This window comes from Hyperolius riggenbachi, chromosome 3 (genome assembly GCF_040937935.1).
Source record: "Hyperolius riggenbachi isolate aHypRig1 chromosome 3, aHypRig1.pri, whole genome shotgun sequence".
Classification (NCBI taxonomy): Eukaryota; Metazoa; Chordata; class Amphibia; order Anura; family Hyperoliidae; genus Hyperolius; species Hyperolius riggenbachi.
The window spans coordinates 509898866-509915556 of record NC_090648.1 but is presented as its reverse complement, the minus strand read 5'-3'; the positions used below and the strand labels follow the sequence as shown (position 1 = coordinate 509915556).

Genomic DNA, 16691 nt, shown 5'->3' with positions numbered 1-16691 from the left:
GGCCGATTTGCATAATTTTTTTTTTGTACACACAGCTAGCACTTTGCTAGCTGCGTGTACTGCCCGATCGCCGCCGCTCCAACCCGATTCGCCGCTACCCGCCACCCCATGCGCTGCCTGGCCAATCAGTGCCAGGCAGCGCTGAGGGGTGGATCGGGACTCCCTTTGACGTCACGACGTCGATGACGTCATCCCACCCGTCGTGGAAATCCCGTTCAGAACGGGATTTCCGGATGGGTTTGATCGCCGGAGGCGATCGAAGAGGGTAGGGGGATGCCGCTGCACAGCGGCTGTCATGTAGCTAGCGCTAGGCTAGCTACATGATTTAAAAAAATAAAAATAAATAAAAAATAAAAAAAATAGTGCTGCGCTGCCCCCTGGCTGTTTTAATTGACCTCCAGGAGGGTTAAAGGTGGGCACGTACCATACAATTTTTTAAATATCTGTTCAATTTAAGAATTGCAATCAATTTCTCTGACTGATTGTAACATTTCAAAAATATGACCAATGTACCGCACACCTATGTTCAATTTTTCCCCAATTATGATACAAATGATTGGAAACTCTGATAATATTGCTAGGGTGTGTATAGTAATAAAATTGACAATGTAACACACACCATACAATATTTAGAAAAATTGAAGAGAAATTTCCAGCATTCCAAATCGATAAAAATCGAAAAGAAACTGGAAATCTGATCGGATTTTTCAGTCGAATGAAAAAAAAAAAAAAGCTTTCAATTTTAAATCTGATCATTTTACTGTATCGTGTGTGTGGCCACCTTAAAAGCTAAGAGACATATAGTGGCTGCCATAATTATTTCCTTTTTAACAATACAAATAGATCAGACCTGCTGGAAATTGTCGATCGATCTGATGGAAAAATTGCATGGTGTGTATAAAGGCCTGTACCCACGATGCATTGTTTCTGACAATTTTCCAGATGACCGGCGATTTTTTGGAGTGACGAGCAACGGTTTCTGCAATCTGGCAACATAATTACAGACACGCGAACGACGTTTAGCAACGTGCTGCATCAACGACTGTCACTGCAGATTGGATCTTTAAGATCCCCGACGACTACGCGTATAGTACCGCGATCGCTTGACTTCCTGTTTGCGTCACATGGATCGTGGAACGCCCATTGTCAGGCCTTTCTATGTACGGTTGGGAGTACTTAGCTTAAAGGACAACTGTAGTGAGAACTGAAGAATATGCAGGCTGCCATATTTAATTCCTCTTAATACCCAGTTGCCTGGCAGTCCTGCTGATCTATTTGGCTCCAGTAGTGTCTGAATCACACAACAGAAACATGCATGCAGCCAATATGGCGGGAAAAAAAAACAGATATAGATTATTTAGGTCTGATAACTTGGCGAATGAATGGAAAGAGCGCTGAAATGTGAAAAATGCTCTCGTCCATAGGGGAAAAAAACCCACGGGCTGAAGTGGTTGAAAGGAACCTTAAGCTGATGGCGGCTGCCATATTTATTTCAATCTAAACAATTGATCTATTGCTGATCTATTTGCCTGCAGTAGTGTCTGAATCACACCAGAAACAAGCATGCAGCTAATCTAGTCAGATCTGACAATAATGTCAGAAACACCTGATCTGCTGCATGCTTGTTCAGGGGCTATGGCTAAAAGTATTAGAGGCAGAGGATCAGCAGGACAGCCAGGCAATGTGCATTGTTTAAAAAGAACAAAAATATGGCAGCCTCCATATCCCTCTCACTTCAGTTTCCCTTTAGGGCCCGTTCAGACTGCACGCGCTTCCAGCCGCGTTTTGGAAACGCGTGCGGGGGGCCGACACGCAGGACATCAGACAGTGCATAGAGTGCACTGTCTGATGTTCACACTGCATGCGTTCCGGACCTGTGCGGTCCGGGAACGCATGCTGCACGCAGATTTTACAAAAACGCGCGGCTGTCCCATTCACTTTTCAGTGATGGGATTAGCCACGCAACGCATATGAACGCGGATGGCGTGCGTTCGTACGCGTTGCGTTCTGCATGCGTGGCCGTCCGCGTTTTGCAGTCTGAACGGGCCCTTACGCCCCACACGTTCAGCTAGATTCTGTTGATCTCTGATTTGCACCATGCCCAATGGGCACAAGCCTGCTAATACTATTAATAATAATTATTATTTATTATTATTAAGTATTAACAAACAAGACCACCAAATAACTATAAAACTAGTTACACCGTCCCTAAAATGCTATGAATGTCTATTCTCCTATACAGGGTGCATGAGATAAGACTCACCTGCATTAGTGGATTCAGGGTGAGGGGCTTTGTAAGAGGGGGATGAAGATGGCTGCAGATCTTGGTTGTCCTTCCCCAGAGCCTCTGCCTTCTGCCTTAGAGAGGAGGCCACAGTCTGGGACTCCTCCAGCAGCTCACCTGCAGGAACAGGAGGAGGCAGTGAGTGATGGAGGGAGAGGGAGTGACTCACTGACTGCAGGAGGGGAAAAGGAAACAGAAACAGAGAGAGAAAAGAAACTAGCTGCACTGACCTGTGGAAATAGAGGGAAACCTTCATATTGCAGGTATTGTGTAATAAATGCTATCAGATATTAAAGGCAATCTTAAAGGTCAGTGACATGACTATGTACTCTGTACAGTGCTGCAGAACGTGTCAGTGCTATATAAATACATAATAATATGGTAGGACATTAGACTATAACTATGGCAGGATTAGATTGCGAGCTCCTCTGAGGGCAGTCAGTGACATGACTATGTACTCTGTACAGTGCTGCAGAAGATGTCAGTGCTATATAAATACATAATAATAATATGGTAGGACATTAGACTATAACTATGGCAGGATTAGATTGCGAGCTCCTCTGAGGGCAGTCAGTGACATGACTATGTACTCTGTACAGTGCTGCAGAACATGTCAGTGCTATATAAATACATAATAATAATATGGTAGGACATTAGACTATGACTATAGTAGGATTAGAGTGTGAGCTCCTCTGAGGACAGTCAGTGACATGACTATGTACTATGTAATGTGCTGCAGAAGAGGTCAGTGCTATATAAATACATAATAATAATATGGTAGGACATTACACTGTGACTATGGTAGGATTAGAGTGTGAGCTCCTCTGAGGACAGTCAGTGACATGACTATGTACTCTGTAATGTGCTGCAGGAGATGTCAGTGCTATATAAATACATAATAATAACAACAACTCACCCAGATTCAGGATCCCATCCATGCTCTGTCTCAGTGCAGAGCGCTGTATAGGGGAGTGGCCGCCTGGATCATAGATTCTGTAGGGACTTCTGCCTTCCATTAATCAGCTACACATCCAACCGAAGGCAATACAACCTGTCTAGAAAAGAGAAGCAATGTATGTACTTTGTGATATATGGCTAAACAAAAACAAAACAAGTCCACATAGCTAACCAGCCTAGGCTAAGCATCACTTGGTGGGTGGGGCTCCATACCAATATACAGCAATATATAGATATAGGAAGCGTTACCGATACTGAAACCAGGAAAATAACCGTAAAAGTGGGTATTCTGAACAATGTACTGCATTCTACTATAGATCATGACAGCTCCTCTTTAATAAAAATCATAAAGAACAGATAAACATAGGAGGCTAAGATGAGCCTTACCTACAGGAGGACAGAATGTATAGGCACTCAGACATTGGGCCTGATTAGCAAAGCAGTGCTAACAGTTATCACGCTGGTGAAAAGCCCTTTATCATGCCTAAACTCAGTTTAGGCATGATAAATTTAGGCATGATAAGTTTAGGTGTGATAAGTTTAGGTGTGATAAGTTTAGGTGTGATAAGTTTAGGCATGATAAGTTTAGGTGTGATAAGTTTAGGCATGATAAGTTTAGGTGTGATAAGTTTAGGCATGATAAGTTTAGGTGTGATAAGTTTAGGCATGTTAAGCTTAGGTGTGATAAGTTTAGGTGTGATAAGTTTAGGTGTGATAAGTTTAGGCATGTTAAGCTTAGGTGTGATAAGTTTAGGTGTGATAAGTTTAGGTGTGATAAGTTTAGGCATGTTAAGCTTAGGTGTGATAAGTTTAGGCATGATAAGTTTAGGTGTGATAACTTTAGGCGTGATAAGTTTAAGCACCAACTGGGTTAGCACCGCAGTGCACAGCTGATCAAAAGTTTTGCGCTAGCAAAGTCTGGTGCTCTTCGCATAGAGTTTAATGGCGCTGCTTTGCGTGCGGAGCTTTGCGTGCGATCTAAACTTATCTAAACTTATCACACCTAAACTTATCACGCCTAAACTGACTTTTCACCAGCGTGGTGCAATGGTTATCACGCCTAAAGTCTCTAACTGGGTTAGCACCGCTTTGTGAATCGAGCCCAATGTGTTTTGGGGCAAGTGATACTTTGGCGGGTTTATGCTAAAGTCATTTAAAAAAATTGTAAGACAAAAAAGGAAGACCGAGAGCCCAATATTGTGTAGTACCTTCAAGTTTCTCAATATGTTCAACATAAAATGTGAAAATATACTCACAAACACAGGTTACCACAAAGGCAACCACTGTAATCGCAGTGAATTATTACCTGACCCCACTCAGGTTTAAGAAGTCTCTCTCTGTAGATATAAAGAAAAGGGGGCAACACCCCTCCACCCAGAGTGGACTAAATGTTTGAAGATTTTGAACAGAGGCCCCAAAATATAATAAAAACATCTAAAAACCATTTAAAAGGGAAAAGTGGTGGACTTGCCTCCCTCAAGGAAACACAGACAGGAATTCATTATTTTATATCAAAAACAACAATAAATAATCCACTTTCCAACGCGTTTCGCGGGCACAATCCCGCTTCATCGGGCAGTTATTGGAGAAACTCAAGGAAGTCTGTAGCGTGGCTGTGAGGCGCTTGGCCACGCTACAGACTGCCTTGAGTTTCTCCAATAACTGCCTGTTGAAGCAGGATTGTGCCCGCGAAACGCGTTGCAAAGTGGAGCTTTTAATAAATGTTATTTTTGATATAAAATAAATTCCTGTCTGTATTTCCTTGAGGGAGGAAAATCCACCACTTCCCCCTTTTAAACGTTTTTTAGACGATTTTATCCTATTTTGGCGCCTCTGTTCAAAAAGTCAAACATTTTAAAAAAATGTGGCTCTTATAGAGCTGCAGGATAGTAATAATAATAATAATAATAATAATAATAATAATAATAAGAGCATTTGTATAGCGCTTTTTTCTGTCGGACCCAAAGCGCTCAAGAGCTGCAGCCACTAAGGGAGCACTCAAGAGGTCACTCTGCAGCGTTATGGAGTCTTGCCCATGGACTCCTTATTGAATATGTACCGACCCCAGACAGGATTCGAACCCTGGTCTCCCATGTCAAAGGCAGTGCCCTTAACCAGTACACCAGGGGTCTCAAACTAGCGGCCCACGATATAATATTTTGTGGCCCGCACTGGCAAAAGCTTTCTTATAGTTCGCTTCAGTGCTCCCAAGTAATCCGCCGCATCCCCACCGCTAAACGAGGGCTGCAGAGCCCCCAAATAGCCTGGGGGGGCAATCCGCCGGAATTTCCTGGAAGGGGCAGAGCTTTCAGCTTCAGCTCTGCCCCTCTTGACGTCAATCGCGGCCTCCGCCCACTCTTCAGTCACAGAGAGGGGCGGGGAGAGGCGGCGATGCGCCGCAATTGACATCAGGAGGGGCAAAGCTGAAGCTGAAAGCTCTGCCCCTTCCAGGAAATGCCGGCGAATTGCCCCCCGGGCGATTTGGGGGCTCTGCAGCCCTCGTTTTGCGGTGGGGACACAGCAAATTATGTGTAATGGGAGCAAAATAGTTTGCTTCAGTGTGAATTTGGTTTTGAAATAAAAATCAGTGCAAGGGACCGGGGGGGGGGGGGGGGGGGGGGGAGAGACAGCTGCTGATTGACTTTTTTTGTGAAATCCCTTATGCGGTCCAGCCTCATCCTGACTTTGCCTCCTGCGGCCCCCCAGGTAAATTGAGTTTTAGACCCCTGCAGTACACTATCCAGCCAGATTTGTGTTTTATTTAAAAGCAGCAGTAACATATACATAAGTAGATAATTACTTTATCTACTTACATAACACATGTATTGTACTGTCCACATTTTGATTTCAGTGAATTTCATATAGTAAAGAGAAACTGTATCAGGCATTTTCCATCTGTACTGCCTCTGACTGAAGCCAATCTTCATATCATCTCCTCCCTTATGCCTGGTACACATCATGCAAATTCCTGTCAAACTGACGGTCAAACACATTTTCCGACAGGTCAGATCTGATTTTTGATCATTTTTCCGATCAATTTTGTATAGAAGTGATCAGAAAAATGATCAGAAATCAGATACGACCTGTCAGAAATTATCGATATGACCGATCTATCTGACAGGAAATTGCATGAGTGTACCAGACATTACTCTTTTTCCTCCTAGAAACTGCACTGTCATTTCTAGCTTGCTTTGTAAACACATGTGAGCACAGCATAGATCGTATTTCAGCAGCTTCTTCAGAGGGGTGAGGTGTATTTCCCTACTCAGCCTCAGCCTGTCACACTGATCTCCCCTCAGCCAATCAGTGAGGAGCAGAAATGTGGGAGGGGAAATAACAAGCTTCCCTCTCTCCCACAATGTACCAGAATAGAACCAGGCTGACTGAGATCAGATTTATTACAGCATAAACATTTCTAAATAGGTTGGAATGCTTGAAATGCAGGGTCGGGTTGCAGGCTACATAATAAACACAGAGCAGTGGGTAAATGGAATTTGATTTTGTGGCTGACTATCCCACTTTAACAACTTTGGCATAGTCCTGAGGAAGAGGCAAGTGCCACGAAATGCAGAGTGCCTAATAAAATCTCTGTATCCGTTTCAGCGCACATGGAAGTAAGTCCCATCTATTTTACATGACTTTATTCAAGTCACAACAGTGTTTTGGGGCACCCCAGAGTTCGTGTCACTGCCAGCCGACGGTCTCTGTCAGGAACACTATGGAATAGCTGCTGTCTGTATGTTTCATGGGTTTCAGCTGGAACCATCCTTGCCGTGGGTTCTTCTCACAAAATGATATAAAAATAATACGGTTTCACAATATTTACCGTAACCGTAAGAGTAAACACAGAACAGAGCTGGAAGAGGACTAATAGCAGGCTAGCGGTTTTTATATGGGAATTTCTAATGCATTTCTTGGAAGGAAGTCACGTGTTTGGAAAATACCCAAAATAGGAATGTGATCTAAGTAGAGCGAGTACAGCTGTTGCTGGAGAGTTATTTAAAGCCATTCACAACGTATTATTGTATAAAGAAAGCAATAAAACCAGTTGAAGGCCAACTCCAGCAAAAAAAAAAAAAAAAGTATCTGACAGAGTTGAACAGGTTTTGGACTAGTCCATCTCCTCATGGGGGGGGTTCTCTGGGGTTCCTTTGTTTTCAAAAGCATATGAAGCACAGTTGGTCACCCGGGTGACTGGGATTAATACTCAGGAAAGTGGGGTGGAGCCTACAACAGCCAATTAAAATTCACCTATTCATTTTTAAGGGGAATATTTAAATTGCTGCCATTCTTTGATTGTGTGTTAGGGTTAGTAAAAGTGGCCAGACCCAGCAACAACCAATTACATACCTGGGCGACGCTAGGTCATCAGCTAGAATAAAATATATCATTGCCAAGCCCAAGTCAATGCCCTTTTGTATTGCATTTGGGTAAAAGTGGTGAAGGATTCCTCACTTTAAATGAAGACTTAGAGATAACCTGGGATTATTGGGATTGTTACCTCTCCCGAGACCTGGATTACAGGAAGGAAATAATGTTTCATGATTTTTTCTTCATGTAACCATTTGTGATAATGCTCACTAACATACTTATTCCACCTTTAACTAAGAGAGGTACCTCATGATTATACCACAAATCACCCCGAGATCAGGTGCGTAACTAGAAATCACTGGGCCCCCCGTGAGGCTGCATATGTTGCAGGGTCTATTGTTACGCCCCTGCCCAAGATCTACTCTTACATCCATCTCCTCCTTGAAGATCAGGATGAGCTCTTTGTCATTGCAGAAGTGTGATACTTTTGCCACCTTTGTGAAAGTGGTTACACCCCCCCCCCACACACACACACACACACACACACACACACACTCCTCCCATGACAAGGACCATGGGGGCTGGTATTGTTAAGGCGGTGGAACCCCCCGCTTGGCTCAGGGGTCCTGCATATACCAGGCGGCTCAGCATGAAAAGAAAGGGCTGATCGAAAGTAGGTGTGCTTCTAGTTTGTGTGTGTGTGTGTGGGTGGGGGGCGGGGGGGGGGCAAGGTGTAGGGGGTTGAACAAAAACTTGTAAAAAGTAATAAGGAAACCAAAAGAGAAAAAAAAATGAAAAGTCCCAAATGCCTTTCTCTGTGCTTGTATACATTCCTTAGCTTTCTCTTTCATAATGACATGCGTTCAGCGGCGTGTAGGACTATAAGTGTCATTTGGATGTGCACAAGAAAACGTACGCAATACCAGAGCACATATCGCAGGCATTCAGAAAATAGTCTGCAAATGTGAATAGTGGGAAAGCGCCCCGATTCCGGCCTCTTTTACACAAAATGCTAAAGAAAACTTACGTTGTTTTAACTTTCCATAGGGAAGCTTTCAGTAAAAGTGGTCGGAAAGTCAGCATTTCTACTTTACTCTAAAAGATTCCTTACAGCTTGAAAGCTACTATCCCAGAAACAAATTCTAGCAGAACATCACTGAAATGGTTAAACACAGCACTTTGTCCTGCTATTCAGCTTCAAATCCGCATCCAAACTGGAGATAACAGTACCTTTGTTTACATTCCAATGTTGTTAAAATGTGTGTAAACACACAGTGTAACAAGTGAAAAGGAGCTCTGTGCTCTCTGTGCTTCAAGCACACAAACCGCTCAGCACAGCTTAATTAGATGATGTTAATATATAATAAAAAGCAGTTTGAATAAAATGCAATGGCAGCTTTCAGGGCAAGATAAACTACACTTTGGAAACTTGTAATTTGTAAACAGACAATAATACTTGTGCACACAAGCAAATATGATAACTGTATGAGTAATAAAAAGTAGAAAAACACATTTTTATTGAATGTTATGTCGGAGTTTCAGACTACAGTGTTTCTCCACATTTTATTGGTATGTACCTCTTTTAAAACCCTGAACTCACCAAGTACCCCCTGGCATCGTAAACATTATCACAAGTATTCCTTCGACAAATATATATTTAATTGTAATACATGATATTTGGTTCTAAACCATTTACAAGCATTTACTGTTGCTTTTAATAAATTAAAATACTAATTTGGTGTTTAAATAAGATTTATCACTTTCTAAAAAACTCTAAATGTGTTATTCTTGGTTAAGTATATCCAGCCAGAGTACCCCCTGGAACCATCAGAAGTACCCCCTGGGTACGCGTACCACACATTGAGAACCTAGAAGTTAAAAGCACCTATAAAGTAAACTGAGCCACAGGGACACACAGACATTACCTCCACCTGGGCTGCACATCAGCTGCCCATACAATTATCCCTGAAAGCAACGGACACAATGTTAACCAGTTCAGCCTTCAGTCGTTTTCACTTTATGCATCCGAGCAATGGTCACCTCCCATTCATTAGCCTATAACTTTATCACTACTTATCACAATGAACTGATCTATATCTTGTTTTTTTCCGCCACCAATTAGGCTTTCTTTGGGGGGTACATTTTGCTAAGAGCTACCTTACTGTAAATGCATTTTAACAGTAAGAATAAGAAAAAAAATGAAAAAATTCATTATTTGTCAGTTTTCGGCCATTATAGTTTTAAAATAAAACATGCCTCCATAATTAAAACCCACGTATTGTATTTGCCTATTTGTCACGGTTATTTCACCGTTTAAATTATGTCCCTATCACAATGTATCGCGACAATATTTTATTTGGAAATAAAAGAGCATTTTTTTCTGTTTTGCATACATCACTATTTACAAGCTTATAAAAAAAAAAAAAAAAATAGGAGAGAAATATTTCATCTTTACATAGATATTTTAAAAGTTTAGACCCTTAGGTAAATATTTATGTGTTGTTTTTTTTATAGTAATGTTTCTTTTTTTTTTTTTTTTTTATTAAACATTTTATGAGGGCATTTTTGGGAAGGTGGTATATAAATAGTGTTTTATTTGGGGAAATATTTGTGTATTGTAATGTTTTTTTACTTTTACCTGTAGTTTTACTTTTTGGCCACAAGATGGCAATCTTGAGTTTGTTTACATGACGTCACTCTAAGCGTACAATGTACGCTTAGAGGGACATAGCTTCAGAAAAAGCGTAGCTTCCGAGAGAAGCTGTTGCTTTTTCAGCGGGGGAGAGGAATCAGTGATCGGGCACCATAGCCCGATTCACTGATTGCCTGGCTAACGAACCGCGGGCCGGGAGCGCGCCTGCACGCGCGCGATCGGCCTCAGGAGCGCGCAGATGCGCACGTGGCCTCCTGGACGTAGGTACTACATCCTGGAGGCATAAATGGTTAAAAGACCCTTTAGGTGAACATAAGTAATATTGTCTGTTTACAAATTACAAGTTTCCAAAGTGTAGTTTATCGTGCCCTGATAGCTGTCATTGCATTTTATTCAAACTGCTTTTTATTATATATTAACCTCTTCTAATAAGCTGTTCTGAGCTGTTTGTGTGCTTGAAGCACAGAGCGCTTCTCAGAGAGCTCCTTTTCCGTTGTTACCCTGTGTTTACAAACATGTATCAACATTGGAATGTAAACAAAGATACTGTTATCTCCAGTTTTGATGCGGATTTGAAGCTGAATAGCAGGACAAAGTGCTTTGTTTAACCATTTCAGTGATGTTCTGCTAACAAAAAAACGGGTACAATTCAGCGGTCAATTGGTCGTTTCCAATCAGAAACAATTGGTTGTACCTGTAACAGCCAAATTCACACCAGCCAATCTGCTCGGATCGATGGGATCAAACCGAAAAACAGAATGATTCCATTAATCCGATCAAATTGACTAGCATGAATTCACCCTTTAATGGTCACGCCTGATCATTTCCAATCGATTGCCACGGCAATCAGAAACGATCGATCAGCTGCAGCATGGTACCGGTAACAGGTACCTTTACCGTTTGTTTTCACCAGTAACGTCAGTTAAACATTTCCAACCCTGACAGTTAGAAGAGGAAGTTGTGTGTCTTCTTAGGATACTGTGAGATATTTCATAATTCAGCATCCCTGGTTCTGTCGCTGACAAGTTTCTCAATGAATCCAGAGCAAATGGGACTTTCTGGTCCTTCAGTTAAACAGTTTGGGTATTTTATTATGCTCTATCTAAATACAGCCAGCATTTAGATCTGTGTGCGTGTAACATAGCAGCTGGCTTGTGGTAGTCTCTTCCGTTCCTTTCTAAACAATGTAGAACAAATCTCACACTCCGGGCCGTCATGTGATCACCGCCGGTCTGACACGGGGAGTTCCGCTGCCACATATAAACAACCCACAAAACACCACACCTCATAAAAGCGGCAGATAATGGCACGCTAGCTAATATCTGCCAAATATACCTGCAGTAATTTCTGCAGGCTGTAGTAACCCATAGCAACCAGAATTCATCTTCAGACCAAAGGAGAACACTTGTCCGTTAAATCATGTAATCGGCTGCATCTTAAAGGACAACTGTAGTGAGGGGGATATATGGACAGGGCCGGCGCTACCATAGAGGCAATGGAGGCAATTGCCCCAGGGCCCCATAGCCTGTAAGGGCCCCCAGTGGCTACAAGAGGAAAAATGTTTTTTTTCAAAAAGACCTTATCGTTTTTGAGAAAATCGATTTTAAAGTTTCATAGGACAAAAAAATATACATTTAAAAACTCGCCGACTTTAACCTCCCTGGCGGTTTATTTATTTTGCCAGGGAGGCTGCAATGTGGTTTTTTTTAAATTAAAAAAAAAATATTTCATGCAGCCAACTGAAAGTTGGCTGCATGAAAGCCCACTAGAGGGCGCTCCGGAAGCATACTTTCGATCGCCTCCGGCAATCGAAAGTAACAAGATAGGCCGCAATGAGCGGCCTATCTTGTTTCGCTTTCCTCGTCGCCATGGCGACGAGCGGAGTGACGTCATGGACGTCAGTCGACGTCCTGACGTCAGAGCCGCCCGATCCAGCCCCTAGCGCCGGCCGGAACTGTTTGTTCCGGCTGCGCTGGGCTCGGGCGGCTGGGGGGACCCTCTTTCGCCGCTGCACGCGGCGGATCGCCGCGGAGCGGCGGCGATCGGGCAGCACACGCGGCTGGCAAAGTGCCGGCTGCGTGTGCTGCTTTTTTCAGAATGGAAATCGGCCCAGCAGGGCCTGAGCGGCGACCTCCGGCGGCATACCCCGAGCTCAGCTCGGGATTACCGCCAAGGAGGTTAACGGTTAATAGCAAAGCCCCCTTAAATGCTAAAAACCCCAAATTTGCAGAATATGTTAAGGAGATCATTGGGAATAAGATGAATAATTTTTTTTTTCATAAGGACCTTTTAGTTTTTGAGAAAATCGATTATAAAGTTTCAAAGGAAAAAAAGTATACTTTTAAATGCAGTAAATGTCACTTTTCAGTAGCAAAAAGTGTAATTTTACATGTATCAAAAAAAAGAGCAATACATTTCCTGATGGAGCTTCCTGGGGGTCCATATGCAGTACATATGGCCCCCCTGGACACCCCTCCGCAGCCCTTTGGCCAGGGATCGCTATACAGCCGCAATATGGCTGTTGGGGGGGGGGGGGCCCAGGTTTATTTTGCCCTGGGGCCCCATTGTTACTAAAACCAGCCCTGGATATGGAGGCTGCCATATTTATTTCCTGTTAAATAATACCAGTTGCCTGGCAGCCCTGCTGATCTCTCTGGTATCAGTAATGTCTGAATCACACACCTGAAACAAGCATGCAGCTAATCCAGCCACACTTCAGTCAGAGCAACTGATCTGCTGCATGCTTGTTCAGGGGCTATGGCTGAAAATATTAGAGCCAGAGGTTCAGCAGGACAGCCAGGCAACTGGTATTGCTTAAAGTGACACTTAAAGAGAGTCTGAAGCAAGAATAAATCTCGCTTCAGACCTCATAGTCAGCAGGGGCATGTGTGCCCCTGCTAAAACACCGCTATCCCGCGGCTGAACGGGGGTCCCTTACCTCCCAAATCCCCTCCGTTCTTTGCGGGGATCTCTTCCTGGTGAGTCTCTTTAAGGCTAGAAAAAAAAATGAGTTTTACTCACCTGGGTCTTCCACCAGCCCCTGCAGCTGTCCGGTGCCCTCACCGACTCCATCAGATCCTCCTGGCCCCGCTGGCAGCTACTTCCGTTTTCGGCAACAGGCGGCAACAGGCGTCGACAGGCCTGGGAACGTGATCGATTCTTCGCTTTCCTGGCTGCAGTAGCGCCCTCTATACTGCAATTGCAGCCGGGAACGCAAAGAATCACTCGCATTCCCAGGTATATCGCCAAAACCGGAAGTAGCTGCCAGTGGGGGGCTGGTAGAAGCCCCAGGTGAATAAAAAAAAAACTATTTTTGAGAGGCTTAAGTGACCCTTTAAAAGGAAGTAAACATGGCAGCCTCCATATCCCACTCACTTCACTTGTCCATTCACCATTTCAGCCTTTTGGACGTAGCTGCTATGTCCAAAAGGCTGCTGCACGCTCCCCTGCCGCCATCAGTTAGCCCGGAGATCAATGACTGGGAATGCAGTTCCCCATTCATTGCTCTAAGTCCCCGTTGGAAAGACCAACGGCTTCTATGAGAAGCCGCGATCTTTCTGAAAAAAATAAAATAAAACTTCCTGTATGCGAGAGCACTTGCTTACAGGATGGGTGGGGGAAAAAAATGACTGTGGCCATCTTGTGGCCAAATAGTAAAACTACATCTACATACTTTTTTTTTTCATTTAAGCACAATCAATTATATTTAAAGTTAACTGTTTACCTCCCACACTCCAAAAAATACTCAAATAAAATGTTTTACTAAAACAAAACAAAAAAAAAATTACAATTTAAAAAACAAAGCAAACATAAATGGCTACCTAAGGGTCTGAACTTTTTTTTAATATGCATGTCAAGAAGGTATATTGCTAATATTTTTTGTAATTTATAAGCTTGTAAATAGTGATGGACACAAAACTGAAAAAACGCACCTTTATTTCCAAAATATTAGTGCCATACATTGTGATAGGGACATCATTTAAATGATGTAATAACCGGGACAAATAGGCAAATAAAATACGTAGTTTTTCATTATAGTAGCATGTATTATTTCAATGCCGAAAACTGAGAAATAGAGTTTTTTCAAATTTTTTTTCTTAATATTCCCATTTAAAATGCATTTAGAAAAAAAATAATTCTTAGCAAAATGTACCACCCAAAGAAAGTTTAATTGGTGGCGGAAAAAAAGATATTGATCAATTCATTGTGATAAGGAGTTATAAAGTTATTGGCGAATGAATGGGAGGTGAAAATTGCTCGGATGCATAAGGTGAAAACCGACTGAAGGCTTAAGTGGTTAAAGTATACCTGGAGTGAGAGGGATATGGAGGCTGCCATATTTATTTAGTTTTTTAAATAATACCAGTTGCCTGGCTATCTTGCCATTTCATGCATCAGTACTGTCTGAATCACACACCTGAAACAAGCATGCAGCAAGTCCAGTCAGAATTCAGTCAGAGCACCTGATCTGTATGCTTGTTGAGGGGCTGTGACTGAAAGCATTAGACACAGGATCAGCAGGAGAGTCAGGCAACCGGTATTATTTTAAAAGGAAAAATCCATATCCTCCTCAGTTTATGTTCCATTTAAGGGTCTGACGGAACTCTGGATTTAGCTTGTTCAGGGACTGTTGCTAAGCACTCATACATCTAGCGATTTTGGTGGTCGAATTGCCCAAGAGAAAGGTTGAATCTGATCGGAGAGAGATCTGTTGGCTGCCAAACAGGAAACCAATTCCCAATCGATTTCTGCACAAAATCTTGCGGGAATCATCCTTGTGCCCCCGACCGGTGTCCCCCCCCTGATGTCCGTACAGTAATACTTTACCTGCCGCCGTCCACATTTACGCCCCCCCTCGTGGTTCCCGCGTTATAGCACATGGGGAGCGTATGTGACGTCACACGCACACTTTGGAAGTTCTTTAGGACAACTAAAGAACTTCCAGAGAGTGCAACCACCCAGTTCCTGCCACAGACCTGGGAAACTGTGCGGGGACGGTCAATCTGTGCTATATGCCGGCAGTCACAAGGGGGCGCACGAGGACGTACTGCTGTATTTGGTTTTTCCTTCTTGTTTTATGCTTGGTTCACCTTTTACCACAAGCTGATTTAGTAGACGGATCAGCTACACTCCTCACCTGTGGCTCAGCTGGAGGGCAATAAGTCTGTTTATTGAGGCGGTATCATTTTACAATGCGTCTGACAGTTACAGAAAAGCAGAAGCTGAAAGAACGCCAGCTCACATATCTGATTTTCCACTAACTAATGATACAGGAAATAAAGACAATAACTGCGCAGACTAGGCCTCCGAAGATGGGCATACAGCATTGAAATCTGGGCGATTTCGATCATTTGATTGAACGTGCTAGAAATCAATGCCGCAAATGATTCCCGATCGATCGTTTCTCTTCAGAAACTGACAGATTTGGTCGAGCCTGCCAGATAGAAGATTTCGCTCAATCGGTGGTGGGTCCACAGCAGGTCAATAGCAGCATTCAATCTAGTGACGAGCGAAGTGCTGTGTATGCAGTGAACATTGCGCTCATCTGTCCACCTGCGTGTCTCCTCCCATCTCTTCTCTCCTTAGCTTCAGAGTGCTCCTCCCCATCTCTTCTCTCCATTCCGGGCGCTCCTCCCCATCTGTTCTCTCCCAGGGTGCCTGGAGGAGCCCTCTAGAGGTCAGATAAGGCAAAACAGGAAAAAAAAGGCGCAGAAGCCCTTGTAGTAAAAAAGGCCACTGCCAAAGTGCCCATTAAGGGTAAGCCATCGGTAGAGGGACGCCCTAGGGTCAGGCATCGGTAGAGGGACGCCCTAGGGTCAGGCATCGGTAGAGGGACGCCCTGGGGTCAGGCATCGGTAGAGGGACGCCCTGGGGTCAGGCATCGGTAGAGGGACGCCCTGGGGTCAGGCATCGGTAGAGGGACGCCCTGGGGTCAGGCATCGGTAGAGGGACGCCCTGGGGTCAGGCATCGGTAGAGGGACGCCCTGGGGTCAGGCATCGGTAGAGGGACGCCCTGGGGTCAGGCATCGGTAGAGGGACGCCCTGGGGTCAGGCATCGGTAGAGGGACGCCCTGGGGTCAGGCATCGGTAGAGGGACGCCCTAGGGTCAGGCATCGGTCGAGGGACGCCCTAGGGTCAGGCATCGGTCGAGGGACGCCCTAGGGTCAGGCATCGGTCGAGGGACGCCCTAGGGTCAGGCATCGGTCGAGGGACGCCCTAGGGTCAGGCATCGGTCGAGGGACGCCCTAGGGTCAGGCATCGGTCGAGGGACGCCCTAGGGTCAGGCATCGGTCGAGGGACGCCCTAGGGTCAGGCATCGGTCGAGGGACGCCCTAGGGTCAGGCATCGGTCGAGGGACGCCCTAGGGTCAGGCATCGGTAGAGGGACGCCCTGGGGTCAGGCATCGGTAGAGGGACGCCCTAGGGTCAGGCATCGGTAGAGGGACGCCCTGGGGTCAGGCATCGGTAGAGGGACGTCCTGGGGTCA

At 44.3% G+C, this 16691-nt stretch overlaps 1 protein-coding gene across 3 annotated transcripts in view; it reads right to left on the bottom strand.

The window, feature by feature from the left end:
* Positions 1 to 16691, bottom strand: part of TNIP1 (TNFAIP3 interacting protein 1) — a 167037-nt gene that overhangs the window by 92106 nt on the left and 58240 nt on the right. For 2 of the 3 annotated variants that reach the window (XM_068278378.1, XM_068278376.1), the window contains exons 2-3: positions 3201 to 3339; positions 2264 to 2401 (exon numbers count right to left, since the gene is read on the bottom strand). In XM_068278378.1, the coding sequence (XP_068134479.1) occupies positions 2264 to 2401; positions 3201 to 3300 (238 nt within the window). In that variant the 5' untranslated portion in view covers positions 3301 to 3339. The remainder of the gene's footprint in view (positions 1 to 2263; positions 2402 to 3200; positions 3340 to 16691) is intronic. The other variant, XM_068278377.1, reaches the window with a different exon arrangement.